The sequence below is a fragment of the Meriones unguiculatus genome, chromosome 5 (assembly GCF_030254825.1).
Source record: "Meriones unguiculatus strain TT.TT164.6M chromosome 5, Bangor_MerUng_6.1, whole genome shotgun sequence".
NCBI lineage: Eukaryota > Metazoa > Chordata > Mammalia > Rodentia > Muridae > Meriones > Meriones unguiculatus.
This window is the reverse complement of record NC_083353.1, coordinates 1,457,349-1,480,850: the sequence shown is the minus strand read 5'-3', so window position 1 is coordinate 1,480,850 and position 23,502 is coordinate 1,457,349. Positions and strand designations below refer to the sequence as shown.

The 23,502-nt window shown below is 38.1% G+C and overlaps 1 protein-coding gene across 10 annotated transcripts in view; it reads left to right on the top strand.

Annotated features, from left to right (window-relative positions):
- The window catches only part of Znf638 (zinc finger protein 638), a 118,114-nt gene that overhangs the window by 45,276 nt on the left and 49,336 nt on the right, over positions 1–23,502 (top strand). For all 10 annotated transcript variants that reach the window (XM_060383447.1, XM_060383450.1, XM_060383452.1 and 7 more), the window contains exons 2-3: positions 12,145–13,651; positions 18,890–18,951. In XM_060383447.1, coding sequence (XP_060239430.1) covers positions 12,145–13,651; positions 18,890–18,951 — 1,569 coding nt within the window. The remainder of the gene's footprint in view (positions 1–12,144; positions 13,652–18,889; positions 18,952–23,502) is intronic.

Genomic DNA, 23,502 nt, shown 5'->3' with positions numbered 1-23,502 from the left:
TTTTGATGTTTATGTAATAAACAAAATAATGGGTCTAATGGTCAGAGAATAGGTTTTAGAACCAGACGTTATGGTTTCGAATCCATTTTTCTCTTAGGAGTGAGACTAGTTTTAGTCTTTTGTTTTCCTATCTGTAAGGTAACACTACTTGCTGTTTGAGATTTCTTTTTGTTCACTGAGCTCCAGTATGGAATGCTATCTTTCAGCACATGGATGTTCTTAAGGAGTTTCAGTTTTACTTATTTCAAAATTTTGACTAGGTAATATCTTCTGATACAAAATTGCAGCCTGTGGATACTTCCTTTTAACTAAAAAAAGGAATTTAGATTTGATTAGTAGAATTGAAAACTATCAAACTTGAAAGTGTTTTACATCTCTAAAGTTTATACATACCTTTTATTACACTTACCAGAATTCATTGTCATAGTTTGTTGATTATTTAAGAGATTTTACTCTGTAGCACAGACTAGCCTAGTGCTCAGTGTGTAGATTAGATAAGGGTGGCCTTGGGTTTGGAGGCAGAGGCAGGGCAGTAACTCCTGGCATTAGCGCCGGGATTACAGGCTTGAGCCCTGCGCTGTAGTAACTAACTAAACAATTCTGTTAGACTTTGTGCTGAGTAACTGGTTGTATTGGATGCTGTAGTATTGAACATAATCTCAGCTCATAGGTGCAGGCTCAGGATGGGCTCTTGTGCTTTTTAATTCACTGTGCCTTGTCATTGAAGGTTTGAGTATGTCTGTCCAGTTTCTCAATGAAATGCTACGAAACAGTGCTCCTACTGTAGTACCACAGTTTGGGCTGGTTTTGTTGTTTTGTTTTTCTTTTTCTCAAGGAAACAGAAGCTAATGATTATTGAAATGAGATAGTTTACAGATCAGCAAATAAATGTTTGCTGTGACTAAATTTAATAAGCCCTCATTTATAGCCAACCTTTTATTGTTCTTTGTTCCATTTGAAACTTGTAGATGAAAATGGGAGGAAAAGATATAGAAATGACAAGAGAATAGTGGAAAGAATAATGAGGAACGAATGTGAAGTGTAGAATTAAAACTCATGGCCACGTTACTTCTGTGAGGATCAAGAATAATAAGTTTTGGATCGACAAGAATAGGGAATATAGAGGTGACTTAGTGATTAGCTTGGGACTTATATTTTTTCAGCTCTTAGAAACCAATCTCTGCTCATGTTCTAGTCCTTCATTGTCCTTATATTTTTATTTATTTTTCTTAAGATTTGTTTATCATGTGTACAATATTCTGGCTGCGTGTACACCTGCAGGCCAGAAGAGTGCACCAGATCTCATTATAGATGGTTGTGAGCCATCATATGGTTGCTGGGAATTGAACTCAGGACCTCTGGAAGTGCTCTTAACCTCTGAGCCACTTCTCCAGCCCTGTTTTCATTGTTTTTAAAAGTGTCTATGCTTAGCAAAAATTGCCTTTTTTTTTCCTTCTGAATTTTGTATTTTAAAATAGGGTCTTTTTGGTAGCTCAGACTGGCTTCAGACTCCACTATCTGTGCTTGAGCCTCCCAAATGCTTGTTTTTATAAGTGCTTGCTACCAATTTTTTTATTGATTTGTTAATGATTTCTTAATAATCAGCCATTCAGACAGTATTGAAATTTCGCCTCCACCATACATGCAAGTATTAAATTTTTTGAGTTCAAAATCATATAAATTTGTAACTGCAGTAGTTTATTCTAATTGCTTGAGATATCTCATAAGTTTATTTATAAGTTCCTCAGCTGCTTTTTATTTATCCAAGAAACAGTTTGTTTCTTATTTATTAAATAATAGATAAGTAATGCCTTGATTTATGAACATTTGAATCTATACATTTTGATGTAACTTTAAATATGTGCTTAGTGGGTAAAGTTGCTTGCTGCCAAGCCTGGCAACCTCTTTGATCTCCAGAACCCACCTATTGGAAAGAGAGGGCTGGGTGTGGTGCATGCCTTTAATCCCAGAGGCAGGCTGAGGTGAGTTCAGGGCCAGCTGGTTTAGGAAGGGAATCCAGGACAGTCCAGCTTACATAGGGAAAACCTGTGTCTAACAAACAAACAGAGATAACACATTCTCCCAGGCTGTCCTTAGATCTCCACTCAAACAGCATGACACACATACCCCTTCACCCCCATATGAATAAAAATGTGTTTTAAAATTATCCAGGAACAGCTAGATCTGAGTTTAGAAACTACTGAGAGAAAGGAAGAAGTGTACAGTTACTGTTTCTGATGCAGTGTTTTCAGGAGTCACCATTAATAAAAGAACAGCTATCTGCCTAAAAGCATTTTGTTTACTTACCTAATGTTGAATACCTGTTGCATACCAGGAGTTAGAATTTTAATTAATCTTCACGGCACATTTTTGACAGTTTTTAAATTTTAATTTTACTTATGAATGTTTTGTCGGAAAGTATGTTTGTGAACTGTGTGTACAGTGCCTAAGGTGACCAGAAGAGAGCGTTGCATCTCCTGGAATTGGAGTTACTGACCGCTCTGAGCCACCTTGTTTGTCATGGGAACCAAACCTGGGTCTTCTGCAAGAGCAGCAAGTGTTCTTGTTTGCTGAGTCATCCTTAAGTATTTTTTTAAATTTCAATTTTTAAAACACTTTGTTTGCTTAGGGCCACATCGTTAATAAACATTAGAATCAAATCGACATATTGAATATTGGATCAAAAGTTTTTTGTTATGTTAGGGTCTAAATTTTTATAGACATTTTTCTGTGCTTCCTCTCCCAAAATTAGTTGATAGTGTTAAGTTTTACTTATGGGAGTAAACCAGTTTTGTATGAAGTCAGTCATTGGCACTCCTCCTAGCCTGGGTGGGTATGTTCAAATCAGTGGAAATTTCCCCAAAGATTAGATTATTATGGATTTTGTAATTGGCTGGCTGTCAGTAGTTAGGGAGAGTCCATGATGTAGAAAAAGAAGGGCCAAATTTGCAGTTAATGTTCTTTATTATATTGCAAATTTTCTGCCTTTTGTTTTATTTGTATTCTTTTTGACCTAGGATATAGTTATGTAGTCCAGTGTTGGACATAAAATGTTGCCTCATTTTGTGTGACTTTAAGTTCTGAATGACAGGAAAATGAGTTCTTTCTACTTTCTTACTATTTGATAATAAATTTTATACATTGTGGGTTTTTTTGTTTTGTTTTGTTTTGTTCAGGCTTTTCAAGACAGGGTATCTCTGTTTAGTCCTGGCTGTCCTGGACTGCCTTGTAGACTAGGCTGGCTCAACCTCACAGAACTCTGTCTGCTCTGTCTGCCTCTGCATATCTGAGTGCTGAGATTAAAGGCGTGCTGCCTCACCCAGCTTCCATTGTGCTTCTTTACAATACAGTTACAGTGTCAGTAAACTTAACTGATAAAATTCTTTAGTCTAGGTTTTTGCTACAACTATTAGTGCTTTTAATAGACTTTTTTTTTTTTCCCATGCTGAAGTATAGGATAGGTCTAGGGTCAGATACTGTATGTAGTTACCATGTCTCTTTACACTTGCTGGAATGTTTATGAAAACATTTTTTTAAAGATTTATTTATTATTTATACAGTATTATGCCTGCACTTCAGAAGAGGGCACCAATTCTCATTTTAGATGGTTGTGAGCCACCGTGTTGTTGTTGGAAATTGAACTCAGGACCTTTGGAAGAACAGCCAGTGCTCTTAACTTCTGAGCCATCTCTCCAGCCACAACATTTCTTGTTTTTCTTTTAAATAAAGTTTTTTTTTTTTTTTTAAATTATGTATACAATGTTCTATCTGCCCTGCACACCAGAAGAGGGCACTAAATCTCATTATAGATGGTTGTGAGCCACCATATTGTTGCTAGGGATTGAACTCAGGACTCCTGGAAGAGCAACCAGTGCTCTTAACCTCCGAGCCATCTCTCCAAACCCTTGTCTGGTACCCTTGATTAAACATGGTGACTATATGCGTTAGGTCTGACTTGCATATGTCCATCAGCCAGCCCTTTATGGGTGTTGCTGCTTCATCATAGGTTGGTTAAAGTGTTTGCTGTGGAGAGAAATTTGAAGACATAGAAATGTCCTGCACATCACCCACTCATTCTGGGTATAACACTTGCTCATGATTCTTGTTTAAGGTATTCTTTTAAAATGATGATTTTCCTATTCTACCTTCTCTCTCGTTATCAGTTGGTACTCAGTGCTCAAGAAGAGCCTTTCCTTTTCAAAACCCTTGGTTTTATAGACATTTTAGTACTTTATTACTGCTCAAGTCACTATTCTGCCTATTTCCTATTTATTTTTCTTGTCTTCCACAATAAGAGCCCTGGTTCTCAACACCATGAAAACATTTGCTTATTTCTTCAATTCAGTAATAGTAAAGTATTTTAGGATTGTTTCTTTCATATTACTGAAAATAATAAAGTTTTGTTCTCTTTTTCTCAGCTCTAACAAAACTGAGCATATTTAAATTGAATAATAGCTTCTTAACTATTAATTTTCTTTTCCCCCCTTAAGTAAATTGTGATTATTCATGTGAAGTATGGTTATGCTAGTTTTATTTTAGATTGGATAAAGATATTTCTTCCCTTTCCATTCTCATTGATTTAATTTCATCTGCCTCCTAAGGTCAAAAACATACAAAAGATGTTCTACTTGAAATGTTCCCATGTCCTGTTAGTGTTATTAACCATTACCATTTAAAACTAACTGGTTTTCCCTACTTCATTCTTGTGTTGTAACCCATGAATAATGCTCTTCCCTCCGAAAAGAAAGGTACTCTATATCAGTGATTCTCAACCTTTCCTGTTGCTGTGACCCTTTAATACAATTCCTGGTGTTGTGGTAAAACCCCCCAACCATAAAATTATATTCATTGCTGCTTTATAGCTGTAGTTCTGCCAATGTAGTTTCTCTTGGCTAATGTAGTTTCTCTTGCCAGGTAGTTTCTCTTGGCTAATCCATTTATTTGTGAATCTGTATGTATGTACATGTTTGGGCACATGTGCGTATGTGTGTGGAGGTCAGAGAACAACCTTGGATGTTCTTGAGGTGCTGCCTATATTTGTGTGTCCTGTTTTCTCACTCTTCACCTTATTCCTGAAAAGTGGAGTCTCACTGAATCTAGAGTTAAGCTAGTGGCAAGTGATGCTGCTATCTCTATCCCCTGAAGCACTGACTGGGATGCCCCACTTTCTGTCTGAGCCTGGGGGATTTGAATTCAGGTCCTCATGTCTGTGCAGTGCAGTAAGGTTTCTTAACATGTTTTCATCATCCCCCCAGCCCAGTCTTTCTCTTTTTTTGGAGACCTTGTCTCTTACTGATCTGGAACTTAACAAATAGGTTAGGCTGACTGGCCAGTGAGACCCCCAAGTTCTGTTTGCCTGTGTTTTCCTAGCTCACAACTACACCCAGCTCTGGGAATCAAATGTAGATGTTGGTACTTACTGATCCATCTTCCCAGTCCTAATATATTACGTTTATTAAGTATGGCAGGGTAGGTAAGACTATCTGCCTGTGTTCAGGAGAGCATGTTTTGTAGAGGATTTTTAATTCAGAAAATGGCTGCTCTGGCAAGAGATCACATCCAAAGACCTAGGTCTGTGTGATCTGGCTGGAACACAAGCACACCTTTTTAATCCAGGAGACAGAGGCAAGCAGATCTGAGTTCAGGGCCAGCCTGGTATAAAGCAAGTTTCAGGTAAAGAAAAAAGCTTAGATCCAGGCATCGTGGTACATGCCTTTAATCCCAAACAAAGAAGGGAAAGTTAGTTTGTAGAGGAAGCGCTCATGCTTGAAAGTGATGTTTGAGTGGCAGAAGTGATGAATCAGAAAAAGATTTGACAGAATAGGCTAGCCCAACTCTCACAAGAAGAGAGGAAAGGGAACCTACTTACGGGCCAGTGAGAGAGAGAGAAAGAGAAAGAGAGGAGGCAGTTTTACTGGGAGAGTTTTACATCGAGAGGTTGAATGAGAGAACAAGCTAGTCATAGGTGAAGTCAGAATGAGCCAGAGAATAAGGAGACAGAAGATTAGTAAAGATTGCTGGAGTTAGTTTAAGGCCAAGCAGAGCAGAGCAATTCAGGGGCTGAGAGAGAAGCCAAATTTGTCAGCTGGAAGAGGAGTTTGAGCCAGAACAGCTGAGTTTCACCAGCCAGCCCAGAGTTCAGAAAGAACAAGAAAGGGTGAACATTGAAGTCTCAGAGGCAGAAAACATTCCAGCCTAGGTTAGATTGTACGGAGGCTGGAGGCTTCCAGGACTAGGCCTAGGTTAGCAGACAGGCAGTAAGCCTCGGAGACTATAGTCGAAACAGGTGAATAAAAGTTCCTTTTACGATCTTTTATAATCAAATTAATGGTGTGCTGTGGAGATGAATTATTTACGTAGAATATATTCCTTAAAAAATAAAGTTTATGTTTATTGTACTTATTTTTTCAGAAGGCTGTTTTCCTGGGAATAATAATCATTAGATTACTGCTATTTGGGGTTGTTAGTGTGTAGTCCTATGGTGGTTTGTCCCTAGCATTGCATGGGAGCAATTGATCTTAGTTTTTGTGTGTGTCTGCATGTCATGTGTATGTAGGTGCCTGAAAACAGCCAGAAAAGGCCTTCAGATCCTCTGAAGATGGAGTTGTGTTTGTGAGCTGCTTCAAGCGGGTGCTGGGAACCAAACCTGGGTCATTAAGAGGAGTAGCAAATGCTCTTAGCAGCCAAGCCATCTCTCTCCAGCCCCCATCTTTGTCTTTGAAGTATTAGATTTGAAGCCATGATGTTAATATCTTTTCAAGTATCAGGAAAGTCAGTGCTACTTTTAATGATGCCAAGTAGTGCTTCTGATTGTGTTTGCTTGGACATTTTCATAAAAATGACACATTTTGGCAGTTTTTCTTCTAACATGGTACTTACCTGACCCATGCTGGTGACACCTAAATTATAACTATTCCTCTTTTGTAAAACACAGCATAGCAGAACTAATGGCAGTAAAGAGTTAGCAGAATGGATCTGTCTACAAGTAGGAGAGACCAACAGATAAGATAGAAGAAAGCACAGAATTGGTATTTTGTGATTAACTAAAAGGTTGGACTGTTAGCTGACTATTCTCCTAGCTGTGTCCTGAAGTGTCAAGGTGAGCTGATATGTTTTACAGTTGCTGCTAACAGAACAGCATAAAATAGGAAAGGGGAGGCCAGCAGTGGTGGCACACACCTTTAATCCCAGCACTTGGGAGGCAGAGGCAGAGGCAGGCAGATTTCTGTGAGTTCGAGGCCAGCCTGGTCTACAAAGAGAGTCCAGGATAGCCAGTACTTTGAAGAGAAACCCTGTCAGGGGTTGGGGAGGGGAGATAGAGGAAGTAGACCTAAAAAAAGAAAAATTTTAAAATATTTTCCTTTTGTTAGGAGTTCGTAGAAAACTTTTCTTTGGATGTTGTTTATAGGGTATTTTTACTTTTTTCTTGCTTTTGGTGGAGGGTAAAGAACTTTAAAAAAATAATTAGAAAAAAGCTATAAGATAAATTTACTATACATATCTGGGACATAGTATAAAAAAACAGTGAGGGCAGGGGATATAGGTTCTGTGTTCATGTGTGGTTACTTCCTATCTGTATTCTGAGGATTCATATGTAATCTTCATGTCCTTTACTTTCAGGGATTTTGTGTATCTAAAGTGAGATGACTATTAAACAGCAGCAAACCATGAAACTCAGTCTACACAGAGTCCCAGTACAGCCAGAAATATACAGAGAAGTCCTGTCTTCAAAAAACAAAATGATATAATAATAACAACTATAATAGTAATAATAGTAATTGATATAAATCCACTTCTAGTTATATATACAAAAATAAAAGAAAATGTCAAAATTTCAGTTTACTCTAGTGATGGCTCTGTCTCTCTTATCTATCAATAAGTGGGAAGTTTACACACTGTATTTTTGACTGGACTAAAGCTCACTGTAGCCTAGTCTGGCCTTAGTTTGTCCCAGTCCACCTGGCTTAGGCCTTTGAGTGTAAGGAGAGCAGTGTGAACCATCATACTCAGACGGACTCTTGTGCCCCCCTTAATACTACTGGAATCAAGTGAATTTTTTTTTTTTTCTTTTCCTCCCTGCTTCCTCCAAAGTAGTTGGGACTGCAGGTATGCTCCACTATGGCTGCCTTTTGGCAATGATTTTGCTAGTAAAGATTTTATTTGCTATTTTTTATTTTTATGCATTAGATATATACCTAGGAGTAAAAACTTAATTGTGCTAGTTATGATGGTGCATGCCTTTAATCCCAGCACTTGGTGTGGCTGAGACAGCCAGATCTCAGTCTGGTCTGAAAAAAATGAGTTCCTGGATAACAAGGTCTGTTACATAGAGGAACCCTGTCTTGAAAAACAAGCAAGCAAGCAAGAAAAAGTCAATATTTAATTATATTAGTATTCAAAGAGGTTAACTAAAAGCTCAGAGATTAATTTAGGTTAATTTCTCCGGGTTTATTTAATGGATAGTTGGCTATCCATACTTTCTTCTAGGTGAACAAACCTCTTATTACTAGAGCCCTTAGAATTAAATATTAAAAGGTTATAATGGCTATCTTGCTTTATTGGCTCTTCTTTATGTTAATGCCAATTTCTTTTTGCCTTTTGGTTCCTGTTTTTGTTCATTTTCAGGTTTAGCAGTATCATTCTCAGAATACGTGTTTGTTTTCTTTTGTAAGATTTAATTTTATTTTGTGTCATTGTGTTTTGCTAGCATGCATGCATGTGCACGCAACCTGTGTGCAGTCCAGAAGAGGGTGCCAGATTCCCCTGGATTTGAGCAGTAGATTGTTGAATTCTGAGCACTGAATGGGTCTTTGCCACTGCTTTTAAGTGCGGAGCCATCTCTTCAGCCCCAGAAGCTTTTTTTTTTTCCTTTGTTAGGGGCATAACTTAATTATTTTTTTAATCAGAGGCCTTAAAGAATAGAGTTTGTAAACTGGCTGCTGTCTATATTCTGTGAATTTATCATGTATATCACTGTGAGGGCAGAATGCTAAGAACTTAAGGAATACATAGTGTTTTGCTTACATGTAGTTCTTTTCAGTTTAAAATTGTTCATAGTTACATACAGTAATTAGATGGCTGATAAATCTGTACCATTTGTGTTTTACTTGGGAGGAAGAAACAGTATTTAAAAGAATTTGTGCTTCTCGTGGTGCAAGAGCAATCTTCATCAACTGCGGAAAATGGTATAGAAAGTCAGTCTAGGGACTGGAGAGATTGTCAGTCAGTAAAGTGCTTGTAGAGAAAGCATGAGGACCTGAGTTTGATCATTATCACCCAGGTACAGAAAATAAAATTCAGAGCTAGGGAGGCAGAAACAGGCGAATCTCTATGGTTCACTGGCAAGCCACAATAGTGAGCTCCAGGTTCAGCGAGACTGTTTCTTGAAAAATAAGGTTGGGGTGGGGGGAGGGAGTTGGGAGGTGGGGAGGGTCTGTAATCCTAGTGTGTGTGAGGCAAGCAGGTCTCTATAAGTTTGAGGCCAGTCAGAGATGAATAGTGAGTTCCTGTCTCAAAAAGAAAAAAAATGGTTTAGGTGGAAAATGATTGAGGACAGCTTTCATACATGCATGCACACACAAACACACCAAATGCAAATGAAAAAAATTAAAAGAATAGATAAAAACTGCTTACCTAAACAGTGTTTATTTTTAAGGAGCAGGTAAAAACAAAGTTGTTCTTAGGACTGAGTCTGCCATAACAGAGGTAAACTGGTTTAATGATGTGTGATTTCTGGAATTTGTTACAAATAACATTTTTAAAAATAGTAAAAATTTGGATCTGCTGTTGGTGAATTCATAGCCCGGGCAATTTTTATTTTTATGTTTTATTCTAACTTGAAATCTGAGGATTGGGGAGATATCTCAGTAGGTAACACTTCCCACACAAACATGAAGATCTGAGTTGAGAGCTCTGGAACTCATGTAAAGCTGGTTGTGATATATAGCTTCTGTAATCTCAGAACTCCGAATGGGAGATAGGGAGTAGAGGTAACAATATCCTCAGAAGGTCTTGGGCTGGCCAGCCTGGCATACGCAGTCATAAACAGCAAAAGACCCTGTCTCAAAGAAGGTAGTCCTGGCCTCCATATATGTGGTGTGGCCAGCACATACCCACATTCATCCACATCCACATGCATACATGGATGCATGCAAAGCTTTAAAAACTTAGGAATGTACATTAATAATGATGACTTTGATTGTGATCTTTCAAATACTTCAACAAATATTTGAGGTTCCTCTGAATAGGGTTTTATATACTTGTGAGAAAAGTCTTACGGTGAACTTAATAGCTTCACTTGATGCATTGTTGAGAAAGGAATGCATTTTATTATTAACACAGAACATAAGCTAGAGATACCAAAAGTGGTTCAAGCAATAATTAAGAAAGGATGTTGAGACTTCCTTGGGCTTAGTGGTCACAGAAAATTTGATGGAAGCTGACCATTTAGAATAAGTATAAAATCAAATAATTCACTAAGCACAGCAAGTTGTTTTCTTTAATGGAAAGAGAAAGTTACAAAAGCCCAGCTGGAATAAATGCCTGATAAATTACAAAGGTAGAGGGAGATTGGCAGATTGGTTGGACATTACACATGTAGACAAGAAAAAAGAACGGGATCCTCTTAGATGCTTGAACAGGAATAATGTGGTAAAAATTAAAAATGTCTTTTTACAAAAATGAAAGGGTGAGGGGGTAGCTCAGTGGTAGAGTGCTTATTAGTTAGGTCTTAGCGCTGGGAAAAAATGTGTTGGTGTTATGCAAAATGGTTGAGGGAGAATGCTAACCAAATAAATATTTTACTCAAATATATTTTTTATCTTACTGTTAACCTTAAGTAAAGCATGAGGACTTGAACCAGAACCTAATAAAACCTTTGATTGGGGGTTAGAAAGAGAATTTAGGTTTTCCCAACACTTATTTGGGCAGCTCCCAGAAACCTGTAACTAGTTCAGAGTGATCTGATTCCTCTAGCTTCCTCAGGCACTCATACTTACATAAGTATGTAATTGAACACACATGTAATTACATAGTTACATGCATGTAATTTAAAAATAACGACAAATAAGTCTTAAATACATGGAAGAGGGAAGTCACTTGCTATGGCGCTGACCTTGGTCCTGAACAATAGCCGACGTGCTGCTTCTCTCGCAAGTTGTTTAGACTGGGTGGTGTAGTAACGTGAGGTTGATTGGTAACTACTTCGAGCAAATTTAATGTTTGGGACCTGCAGGATAGTGTTGTTCACATACGTGAGTGGTTGTGAGTCTTGATTGTGGGGCTAAATTAAGTCTGAATTTGATTTGGATGCAAATCCCACCATCAGATGTCTCTGTATTATTTAATCTCTCAGTGTAAAACTGTACTTATCTCTGGGACTTGTGAGAACTAAATGGTACAGTATATTCATGTAAACTACTTAGAACAGAAGTAAAACATGGACATTGTTACCTCTGTATTTTGTCTGTATTCTCAACAATAGAAGGATCAGGACAACTGGTTTTGTTGTTATATGTTGTGTTGTATGTTATGAAGAGTTCCATGCCATCGCTCTTGCTTTGTTAGACTTTGTAATTAGATTCTTGGTGACACAATTTTTCTTTACCAGAAACAACTGTTCAATAACAGGATTATGAGTATAGTTTAATTGCCATGTAGAAATTTAGCAGATGTGAAGGTTGATTCCAAGGAAGAATGTATCTTACCAAAATGGGTCTAAATAAAAGTTCTTTCTTTGTTCGTATGTCTGATCACACTAGTGTGTGTTCGTTTCTGAGAATCTTAATGCCTTCATCTTTTTTTTTCAGTAAAAAGCACAAAATAAATCCTCAGTCTTTTTCAAGATTGTGTAAGAGACTTGTGAATTACATCTCAGTACCTAGGACAGCACCCAGCACAGCACATCCTGCTCCGCAAATGTACATGAACTCTGGCTTGAGGTTTGGGGTTTGTGTTCTGAATTCAGAAAAGAAGAGAAAGTTTTAGGGGAACTTTTAAATCTTTGTAAGCCCTTACTCTTTAAAAGTATATGCAGTGCAAAATGGTATCATGGCTTGATTTCAAAATGTTTTACTCTGGCTGTAGAATCCACTTCATGGAGTAGTTTGAGTTAAAATGATCTAATATTTGTGTTTTAACTTTCAGCTTTGTGTTATTCTTGGAAAATTTCGCACCACTTGTGAATTCCTTGAGCCTGGGCATTGCAAACCCACTTCTGTTGGGCCCATCTCCTTTGCACTTTGCTCAGATTAAGACTCAGTTGGCCCTTCAGCAGCTGAATGCCGTTGCCTCATATGGTTCAACACCACCTTATACTTTATTAAATCAGGCATTCTTGAAAGTAGCCATGTCGAGACCCAGGTTTAATCCTCGAGGGACCTTTCCACTTCAGAGGCCACGAGCACCTAATCCTCCTGGGATGAGGCCTCCAGGACCATTTGTGAGGCCTGGATCTATGGGTCTTCCAAGATTTTACCCAGCAGGGAGAGCCCGTGGAATTCCACACAGATTTCCTGGCCAGGAATCTTATCAGAACATGGGACCACAGAGAATGAATGTTCAGGTAACCCAACACCGAACTGATCCAAGGTTAACCAAAGAAAAGTTGGATTTTCATGAAGCACAACAAAAGAAGGGGAAGCCACATGGTAGTCGGTGGGATGATGAGCCTCATGGAACTCCACCAGTGGGAGTGAAACAGAGTTCTGTAACGCAGGTTGCAGAGCAGAGTCCTAAGGTACAGAGCCGCTACACGAAAGAGAGTGCCTCAAGCATCTTAGCAAGTTTTGGATTATCAAATGAAGACCTAGAAGAACTTAGTCGCTATCCTGATGAACAGCTAACTCCTGAAAATATGCCATTAATATTGAGGGATATAAGAATGCGAAAAATGAGGCGCCGATTACCTAATTTACCTTCTCATAGCAGGAGTAAGGAAACACTTGGTAATGAAGCAGTTTCAAGTAATGTAATTGATTATGGGCATGCAAGCAAATATGGTTATACAGAAGATCCACTTGAAGTACGTATTTATGATCCTGAAATTCCCACTGATGAGGTCAAGAATGAATTTCGGTCACAGCAGAGCACAACTGTTTCCACTCCAAATGTGATATGTAATTCTGTGTTTCCTGTTGAAGATGTATTTCGTCAGATGGACTTCCCTGGTGAGTCCTCCAATCAGTCTTTTTTCCCAGTTGAGAGTGGAAGCAAGATGTCAGGCTTACACATTTCAGGACAGTCAGTCCTTGAACCTGTAAAATCCATCAGCCAGTCTATTAGCCAAACAGTTAGCCAGACAACAAGCCAGTCTCTGATTACTTCATCTGTGAACCAGCCACCCTTTTCGTCTGAATTAATTTCAGTTTTAAGCCAGAGAGAGCGGATCCCACCTAAGCCTGTGATCAGTTCAGCTGATGCACATGTTGGACCTAAAGGAAGTAAAAAGAGTTACCAATCAGAGGCTGACCTTCCCATTCGGTCTCCCTTTGGGATTGTGAAAGCTTCATGGCTACCAAAGTTTACACAAGCTGATGCCCAGAAAATGAAGAGACTGCCAACCCCTTCTATGATGAATGATTATTATGCAGCGTCTCCAAGAATATTTCCACATTTGTGTTCTCTGTGTAACGTAGAATGTAGTCATTTGAAGGTGAGTGTTCTTTAAAAGATTGCTGTACAATGATGCTCAGCGCCCAGTTTTTCTCTAAATTCTGTTATGTGTGCTGCTGTTAACAAAGCATTAAGTGAGTGACAGTTTAATTGCAACTCCTCCACCTACTTGTACTCGAGTAGCCTTAGTGCTGAAATGAGTGCTCGGCCTTCTGCACCTTGTCACTTGGCGTACTGTATAGTTTGCCGTTTATTTTGAACTTTTCGCTATCCCACTCACAGAGTATCAAATTTATATAATACATCGTCTGTTTATAGTAGTGCTACATGAAAAAGTATATTCAAGACTTATTAGCATAAAAATATAAAGTTCATTTGTAGTGTACACTTTTAAAGGACAGTATATCTTAAAGCCATGCATGTACCTGTTCCAAGCTAAAGATCTTAATATTGCTTTACATGTTTCTGATTTTGTAGGGACCAGTAATTTTTAAAAGAATTTCATAGTAGATGATTCAGGATGTAGTGATGATTATGGAACCAGCCATGAACTCAGAAAATAGAATAAAATGATAGAAATTTAAAGAGTTAAGTCCAAAATATATGCATAAGGTACCTTTATGGTTAGTGTAGACGGAAGGAAAATTTTGCACGGGTGCTGAGGTATATAGTATTATATAGTATATGCTATTTGATAGTAACTGCTGGTAAATTTCAGCAGGATCCACCACCACTCCCTTTTTTAAACATACATGTATAGGAACCACTGATTTTTCTGTTTACTAATACAGTTTATAGATAAGGATAGTGGGCAGAATGGAATGCACTTTATAATGAGCTTTAATTAAGCTTTAGCCTTAAATTGGCTGGGTGTCTTGAAGAGGCTTACCTATTGGAGGTTTTAGATCTCTTGTTACTCTTTTTTTCCTCCTGTGAATGCTGCCATTTTATTGTCTTTGTATTCATTTATTAGGTTTCCGTCAGTAATCTAAAACCTGAATTGATGTTCTTGTCTTCAGGTTAACTGTAGCAAAAGAAAGCATCATTGGGGTTGGGAGTGTAGGTCAGGGGCAGAGCACATGTTTGGCAAATACCAGGCCCTTGGTTCAATCAGAAACCAGCAATCTATCCATTTTAGACAAATATGCTGAATTTTAATATAGTAGTAGTTGCCTTATTCCACCAGAGGGGATAGAGCCATTTGCCACACAGAAAAAAAATCTCACAGTAATTCATTCATAGCGCTTTGTAATCTCTAGCAATTCTGGACTGAATGTTGGGTGCTCTTTGTTATTGTAACTGGTTCTACCACTAACTCCCCCATTTCTTTTGAACTTTTAATCAGTCATAATGAGTTGAAGAAAATACATCTTAAAGAACTTGTGAAGTTTTTATTTTGTATTGTAGAAAAGCTATTTCTTTATCTATTATGTAATCACTGATTTAGTTTTATCTGTGATTGTCCAGTAGATGCTGGTGCAGAAATAAAGAACTATAAAATTTAATTGTTTTATAAAGCAGTTTATATAGTCTCACTTGGGAAAAAAAAATATATATATATATACATACATATACACACATATATATATATATACACTATATGTGTGTGTGTGTATATATATATAAAATGTCCTAAAAGTTAGAAACAAATGGCTTGGTGATATTTAACCATCTGTGCACGCCATAGAGGAGAGATATTATTACTTTTACCTTGATTTCAGATACGTAGTGGTCAGGCCAGCATTACAATACCTGTAGAGTAGCTAGCAGTTTGTGATGAAGATGGAAAGCATAAATATGCTCATGGTATCAGAAGACTTTTATAGTCTAAGACTGATTAAGTGACATCATTAAGACTGATGAGTGACAGTTACCAGATGTACTAAGTTTGTTTAGAATAGAATGGTCTGGAAAGGAACTCTTTATATAGTAGTTTGAAGACAGTTTTGAATGATGAGGTGGGTTAAATATTTCTGTCTAAAGAGGAAGAATAGCATTCTGGGTGGGAGCAGCAACATTCAGAGAGGCAAAGAGAAGGCCTTATGGTAGGAGACAGTGAAGAACATACTAGAAATAAATATGCAAGGCCTTGAGAAGCTGTTTGTCAATTTAGATTGTACGTGAAAGACATTGGGGAGCTAATTAAAATTTTTGGTATGTGAAGCAACACATAGAAAATGTTTGGGGGAGATTTAAGTGTAGATGAATAGGAAGAAGGGAGTGTAAAGTGGAGAAGCCTGGGTTAATAAGAGAGAATAAAATTTTAAGATCAGGGAAAAATAATTTAGTCATTTAAAAACACCTCTTTCGGATTGTAGAGATGGCTCAATGAGTAGAAGCATTTGGCACACAAGTGTGAGCACCGGCGTTCACATCCTCAGGATCCATGTCAAAGCTTGATGGTCAAGTAGCATGAACATGTGCAGCACTCCTGTTGGGAAATGAGTAGATAGAAATCAGAAACTCTCCAAAAGCTTGCAGGCCAGCTTGCCTGGTGCATGCCGTGATAGACAGCAGACTCTTTGTCTCAGGGTGGAAAGTGAGGACTGACCTCCAAGGTCGTCTTCTGACTTCCACAAGTTTGCCATGGCTTGTAAACTGCTGCATTAACACACATTGTACATGTATGCACGTGCTTTGCTGTATAGATGTTTATGCATATATATATATACATGTGTGTATGTTTCCCCACTCCCAGTCTTCACAGTCAGCTCAAAGGTTGAGGCTCTTCAATTAAAGAATCTCTCCCTGCTTGACGGGCAGTGACAGCATGTGGCTGCGGATGCAGATGTACATGTTTCCACTTGCTCCAGAGTGTAGTGATGGTCTTTTGTATGCGTGTGGCATGTGATATTAGAAATACGTAGCCAGTGATGGTGAGCTTCTAGTTTCAGGCTTTTTCCTACCAAGTAAATCCTGCAATATCTGCTTTCTGTCTTTAAGTCTTTAAAACGATAGCCTGAGGCATACTTTGAAAATGCAACAATAGAATGTGGAATGTGTTTCCTCACAAATTGGGGTTCAGGCTGCAAAGGAATTTGCCTTGATTTCCTATGTCCTGATTGAAATAACTAGATTAAAAAAAAAAGTGTCCCAGTTTATCTATTTATTTATATATTTTGTGTTTGTGCATGTGGGCACGTGTGTCCACGGTGAGTTTGTGGAGGTCAGAATATTGTGAAAGTTAGACTCCCTCCTTTCATCATGTGGGTTCAGGTTGGGATTGAACTCTAGCCATTGGGCAACAAACCTCCTCTTTTCTCTCTCTCTCTCTCTCTCTCTCTCTCTCTCTCTCTCTTTCTTTCTTTCTTTCTTTCTTTCTTTCTTAAAGCTAGTCAGAGGATAAAGAACAGGCTTTGATAAGGAATTGGTATTTTCATAGTTTGATTCAGAGCCAGCCCAAGTCTGTAGTTCATGGAGCATCTTTGCTTCTTAGATAATTATTTTTCCTTTAGAGGCAGTGCTGCTTTTGAGCATTTGGGTACAGTCACCATGAAGCCTAGAAAGTGGGGTTGCATAGTTAGATTCACTGAGCTTTGTGTATCGAGGAGGTTGGCTGTGGAGAGTTAGCGTGTATGTGTGAGTTGAATTAGAGAAAGTGCATTAAGTAAGTAGAGCAGTGACTACCTTCAGCTTTCGTAGTTAGCACAAAGAGGCATATCCATTATTATCATTTCTTTGTATGTGTTTCAAGAAAAGCTGGAAATCAGACTTGGGGGTGCAATTTGGATTTATAAATATTGGCACCTTATTCAAATAAATTTATGGTACAAATAAATCATGCCTAATTTCCTGCCTGCCAGTGTGTTTGTTTGGTTAAAAACAATACCTAATTTATATCAAAGACATCAGTTGGGCACTACTACAGACTTTTTTTTTTTTAATAATTTTTTAAAGATTTATTTATTACGTATATAATGTTCTGTCTGCATGTACACCTGCATGCCAGAAGAGGGCATTAGATCTCATAGATGGTTGTGAGCCATGTAGTTGCTGGGAGTTAGCAGGACCTCTGGATAAGCAGCCAGTGCTCTTAACCTCTGAGCCATCTCACCAGCGCTATACCACAGACTCTTGATTGCTGATTTCTTTTAGCTTTCTGTTTGCAGTAGTAAGTCGGATTTGCAGGCATTTTGTTTTTACAGTGTCTAATTAAGCCAGGAAGTTTAATGAAACCCTTTAGTTTGCCAAAACTTAGACACAGTGTTAGTAGTAGCTTGACTTTCAGGTAAGTCTTGCCCAGGTAGGTTTCAGAGTTAATGTCAGCTGCAGTGCAGTTGTGGAAGCTTTGTTTTTAGAGATGATTTAAATAAACACACTTTTGAAGTGGAAGCAAAAGTTTTTCTCGAAGTTTTAAAATACAGAGCTGTTTAGTGAGGGTTGGCTTTTTTTGTTTGTTTGTTTTTGTCTTTCTCCTTTTTTCCCCATTCCAAGTGCTGGAGAAACAATAAAACATAGATTAATAGACATTTTGGTTTGAAATAATTGTTTCACCTTAAAGACTGTTACATTAAAAGTTGTATTTCCTGCCTTCTCTTCCTTGTTCTCTTAATCAGATATATTTTCCAGGAGCTATTTATTGTTATAGATTGTAATTTTACGATACTTATTTGTAAACAGTGTATAAGAAGGCATTTTTGTTAACTGTAAAGCTGTATTTGTGAGGGATATCATGTCTTTGAAATGGTGCTACTTTTCCTTAAATCTTGAAAATAAATTAGATGTGATCAGGGCAGTTTTTACTGTTTTGCTAATCTTTTCCCCAGTATAGTGAACATCTTGTCTGGGGCCGCTGGCCTTTGAGATCATGTTCTGGGTCAGTGTCCTTTGCTTGACCCTCAGAGAAGCAAGTCGTGGGGACCCTGTCTTGAAGGCACTGTCTCTGAAATATTACTTGATAGAATTTTGGTGTTCTTTGAAATGTTGCTTTTATATTTGAAATGTTTTTTTTTTAATTTATGCTTTTCCTCAAGACTAATATATAATATATATGCATTTCAAAATGAACGTTCATGGGTATGATTTAAAATTTTTTATAGGAAAATATTTTAAGTGGGATCAACATGATGTGGAGTTAAATGCATTTGTTGGACTTTAATTTTTGTTTGTGAAAATTTTGTTATATTTATATAAGTGCTCTTTATGATTAGATTTGTAAAAATTTCAAATGCCCCTTCAATTAAAAAAAAAAACAACCTAATTCATTAGTCAGCATGAGGATTATTTTAATTTCAACTTTCTTTCTTTCTTTTTTTTTTTTTTTTTTTTTTTACAACAGGACTGGATTCAGCATCAGAATACTTCCACCCATATTGAGAGCTGTCGGCAATTACGTCAACAGTAAGAATATTTTCTTCCCCTTTTTATAGACAGGAGAGTTAGAAAATAGCTTATGACAGATAACTATTACATACTCTTAGTGTAATAATTTGTTACTTTTTAAACCTATTGCTTATTTAAAGTAATCTTAGAGAAGTATGTTTAGTTTTTCCAAAAAGAGAGTTTCATGTGATCTTTCACTGACTCCTTTCTAATTTAATGCCAAAAAAATTTTATTGATTTTCCTTGCCTGTTTGCCTTTCCTTGAGTGGTTGAGAACAGATACTATTCTTTCCCATTTTCTAGCCCATTTAAAAAAGATTAAATAATTAAAAAAACTAACTCAGAATTTATGCCCATTTTTTTAAAGGCTAAATAATAAAAAATAACTCAGACAATATGCCAGTATTTAATTTCCAGTATAAAGCTTCTCCTGCCTTAGAACCTGTTTTTAGAATAAAACTTAAGAGAAGTTGACCAGATCTTCTTTCTCCTTTAAGCAAGGTATCTGGGAGGATTTTCCTGATGTTTATAGACATAAAATTTATAATCATAACCAGCTATCCTGTTTCCCTTAGAATATCAAAGTTATTAACCTAACACCATCATTAAATAGTTCTAGTAATCAGCCTGATACTCTGCTGGGTTTTGAGATTATTTAGGACTCTTCCACTAAAAGATCATAAGCCTAATTTAAAGTCTTGAAAAATTTTTAGATTATTTACTGTATATAAGTGTTTGTCTGCATGTATACTTACACACCACAAGCATGCCTGATTATTCCAGAGGTCAAAAGAGTGTCAAATCCCCTGGGAACTGGAATTATGGATGGTTGTGAGCCACTATGTGGATGCTGGCACCTGAACCCAACTCACCTGTAAGAGCAACAATTGCACTTAACTCCTGAGCCATCCCTCCAGCATCCACAGTTATTTTTATAGGAAGAGAATTGGTTCATCTGAGTGAGAAGTTGCGGAGAGCTCTAGTTTCAAGAACAGCTGAATTTTATGTCAAACAAAAATGAGTGTTAAAAAATATTTCCTTTTTGGCCTAGCTCTGGTCTTATGAAAACTCAGCTTCATAGTAGTTTTGGACTTCAGTGAACTATAGAGCTGGTATTTTTGAGAGCTGTTTTGTGTTTTGTTTTGTTTTATTCTATTCTTATTTATTTATTTATTGGTCAGGGTCTCATGTAGCCCAGGGTTGCCTGTTCAGCCTCTTAAATTCTGGGATTATATGTCCTAATTCCCCCACTCTCCCTTTTCCCCAATAACTTGTTCAAAGACCCATTGTCATTCTCTGAATTGTTTTTATAGTGGTTGTAGTCATAAGTTATACTGCTTTAGTGGCGTGTGTCCACTACTCCTGCTATTGAGAGGTTGAGAACCCCTATGTGAATGCTATATATTTAAGAGTAGAGGTTGGAAGCCGGGTGGTCGTGGTGCATGCCTTTAGTCCTATTACTCAGGAGGCAGAGGCAGTTGAATCTCTGTGAGTTTGAGGCTACCCTGGTCTACAGAATAAGTTCTAGGATAACCAAGGTTATATAGAAACCCTATCTTGAACCCTCCCTTCTCTTCCCCCCAAAAAAAGAAATAGAAAAAGAAAAGAAAGGAAGAAAAAAGAAGAATAGAGGCTGGGGTTGGTCATCTCCATAGGAGCTAAATATAAGATGATTTCTTGCTAGGCTTGAATATGCCCCACTACCACTATAAACAGAATTCCTCTTAAGGAGTGAGTTACTTGCTGTAATAGTTATTAATGCTAATACGAGGGTCTAGTTACATGAAGTGCCATTAGTTTACCAGAACATGTAGCATGTGGGTGCATTTTATTTTGTTTTATTTTCCCATCTCTCCTTTGCGTATTTATGCCTTTTGGAGAGCTTTTCCCCTGTGCACATAGGACCGTGACTTTTAATCTGTGCTTTTCTTTTCAAGCCTTTCTTTGTAATGCTTTATTCCAGTCTTTACCTTATTCAGGTTGTGTCCTGTTACTTCCTCTAGCTGTGGCCCTTTGTTCTTTTTTCTCTTCAGTATTTTACTATGAAAATTTTCAAGCCGCAGAAAAATTGATGTGAGATACTACATTCATTAACGGTTTTCATACTCACCAGTTGTTAACATTTAGTCCGTTTATTCAAAGTTAACATCTGTCTTGTATGAATAAGGAAGATTTTCTGTAGCCACAGTATACCACATAAAGAATATTAACAGTAATTCTACAATACCTTTTATTACAGAAGCCTGATTCAAGCCTTCCAATTGTTTGTAGAATTCCTTTTATAACTATTATTGAGAGCTCCCATTTGTACCCCTAATTCAGAATTCTGTCAAAATTTATGCATTTTATAGTCTCTTAATCTGAAAAGACTTCCCCCCTCTTTTCCTTCTGTGGTATTTTCACAGTATTGACCCTTTTTAAAAAATATGTGGAGATTGTCTTTTGAGTGTCTTATATTCTCTCCTTTTATGTTGTTCTTTAGTAAGTTTAGGTTAAATTTTTGTCACAGACATTTCATAGATGAGACATACGCCTAGCATGTTGTTAGTCATCGTCCACTAATTTTTTGGGGGGAGGGTGGGTGGGTGTAGAGCCTATTACTGACTTCTTTCTAGGGGGGTAGGAAAGCAGATATTCATCATATTTAGATTTTGAACTGCAGGTAGGGAAGGGAAGGGGAAATTTAGAGAATTTTGATTAGCTTATTAACAACATCTGAAGAATACAGCAACAACAACTACAAAACTACTTTACCTCTTTCAAGGGTTTTGACTTATTTTCTGAAAGATAATTTATTGACCATCTGCTCTTTTTTTTTTTTTTTTTTTTAATGGGTGCACTGGATTTTATTGATGATATTCAAAAGAGTGGGACTTCCTAAATCCCACCTCCCTCTTGAGGATCTGGGATGGAAACTGAGGGGAGATCATCAGGGTTTGGGCTGAGTTGGGACAGGAACTCCTTAGCATCCAAGGCCCTCTGTCTTCCTCTCATTTGTTCTTTTTGGGGTAGCTGGTCTGGGTGTCTTAGTTATTGTTACTCTACTGCTATGAAGAGACACCATGACCAAGGCAATTCTTAAAAAAGAAAACATTTGAATGGGGCTTACTTAGAGTTTTTTATAGAGTTAGTCCGTGATCATCATGGTGGGAAGCAGACAGGCATGGTGCTAAAACAGTAGCTGAGTGCTTTACATCCCAATCCACGGGCAGAGAGGTAGGGAAAGAGAAGGGGAGAGAGACAGGCTGAGACTGGGTCTGGTATGGCTGTTTGAAACCTCCAAGCCCACTCCCAGTGACTTACTTCCTCCAGCAAGGCCACACTTCCGTTCTTCACTAACTGGGGACCAAATATTCAAACACATGAGCCTGTGTGACACATTCTCATTCACACCACCACAGGTCTTCTTACTCCTCATGGCCGTGTAAGCCATGGGGTTTACAACTCTGTTGCTGTAGCCACATTCATTCTCATACCAGGAAATTAAGTTGACAAAATTGTTGCGAAGAGCAATGCCAGCCCAACATCAAAGTTAGAAGAGTGGGCATCACTGCAAAAGTTGAAGTAGACAACCTCTTCCTCAGTATAGCCCAGGATGTCCTTCAGTGGGCCCTTCAATTCCTGCTTTACCATCTTCTTTATGTTGTTGTTCTTGGCATCTTTCTCCATGTAGCATGTAAGATCCATGAGGGATACATTGAGGGGAAGTTCATGGAAGGCCATGCTAGTGAGCTTTCTGTTCAGCTCTGGAATGACCTTGTCAGAGCCTTGGCAATGTCAGTGGATACAGAGATGATATTCTGGGCATCCCCATAGCCATCGTGCCACAGCTTTGTGGTCATTAGTTTCTCAACAGTGCCAAAATTGTGGATGACCTTGGCCAGGGGTCTAAGCAGTTAGTGGGGCAGAAGGCGTTGCTGACAATATTGAGTGAGTTGTCATACTTCTCATGGTTCACACTCTTCACAAACTTGGGTTATCAGCTGGAGGGGCAGAGAGGGTGGCCCTTTTGATTCCCTGCAAGTGGGCTCTCTTAGTTATGGTTTTATTGCTGCAATAAACCACCATGACCAAAAAGCAAGTTGAGGAGAAAAGGGTTTATTTGGCTTAAACTCTGATGTTGTTGTTTATTATTGAAGGAAGTCAAGACAGGAACTCAAACAGGGCAGGATCCTGGAGGCAGGAGCTGTTGCAGAAGCCTTGCTTCACATGGGTTGCCCAGCCTGCTTTCTTATAGAACCCAGGACCATCCAGCATGGTCTGGACTCTCCCCCATTCATCACTAATTGAGAAAATGCCTTACAGCTGGATCTCATGGAGGCATTTCCTTAACTGAGACTCCTTTCTCTTTAATGACTCTAGCTTGTGTCAGGTTGACACACAAAATCAGCCAGTCCATAGGCCTTCTCCATAGTAGTAAAGACACTAGGACTCTCTACCATACTTGGCATCAGCGTCACCCCTTTTGATGTTGGTGGGATTTCACTTGTGGAAGATGGAGATGGCCTTCCCACTGACGAGTTCCCATTCTCAACCTTGGCTGTGCGGTGGGACTTGCAGTAGAGTCAT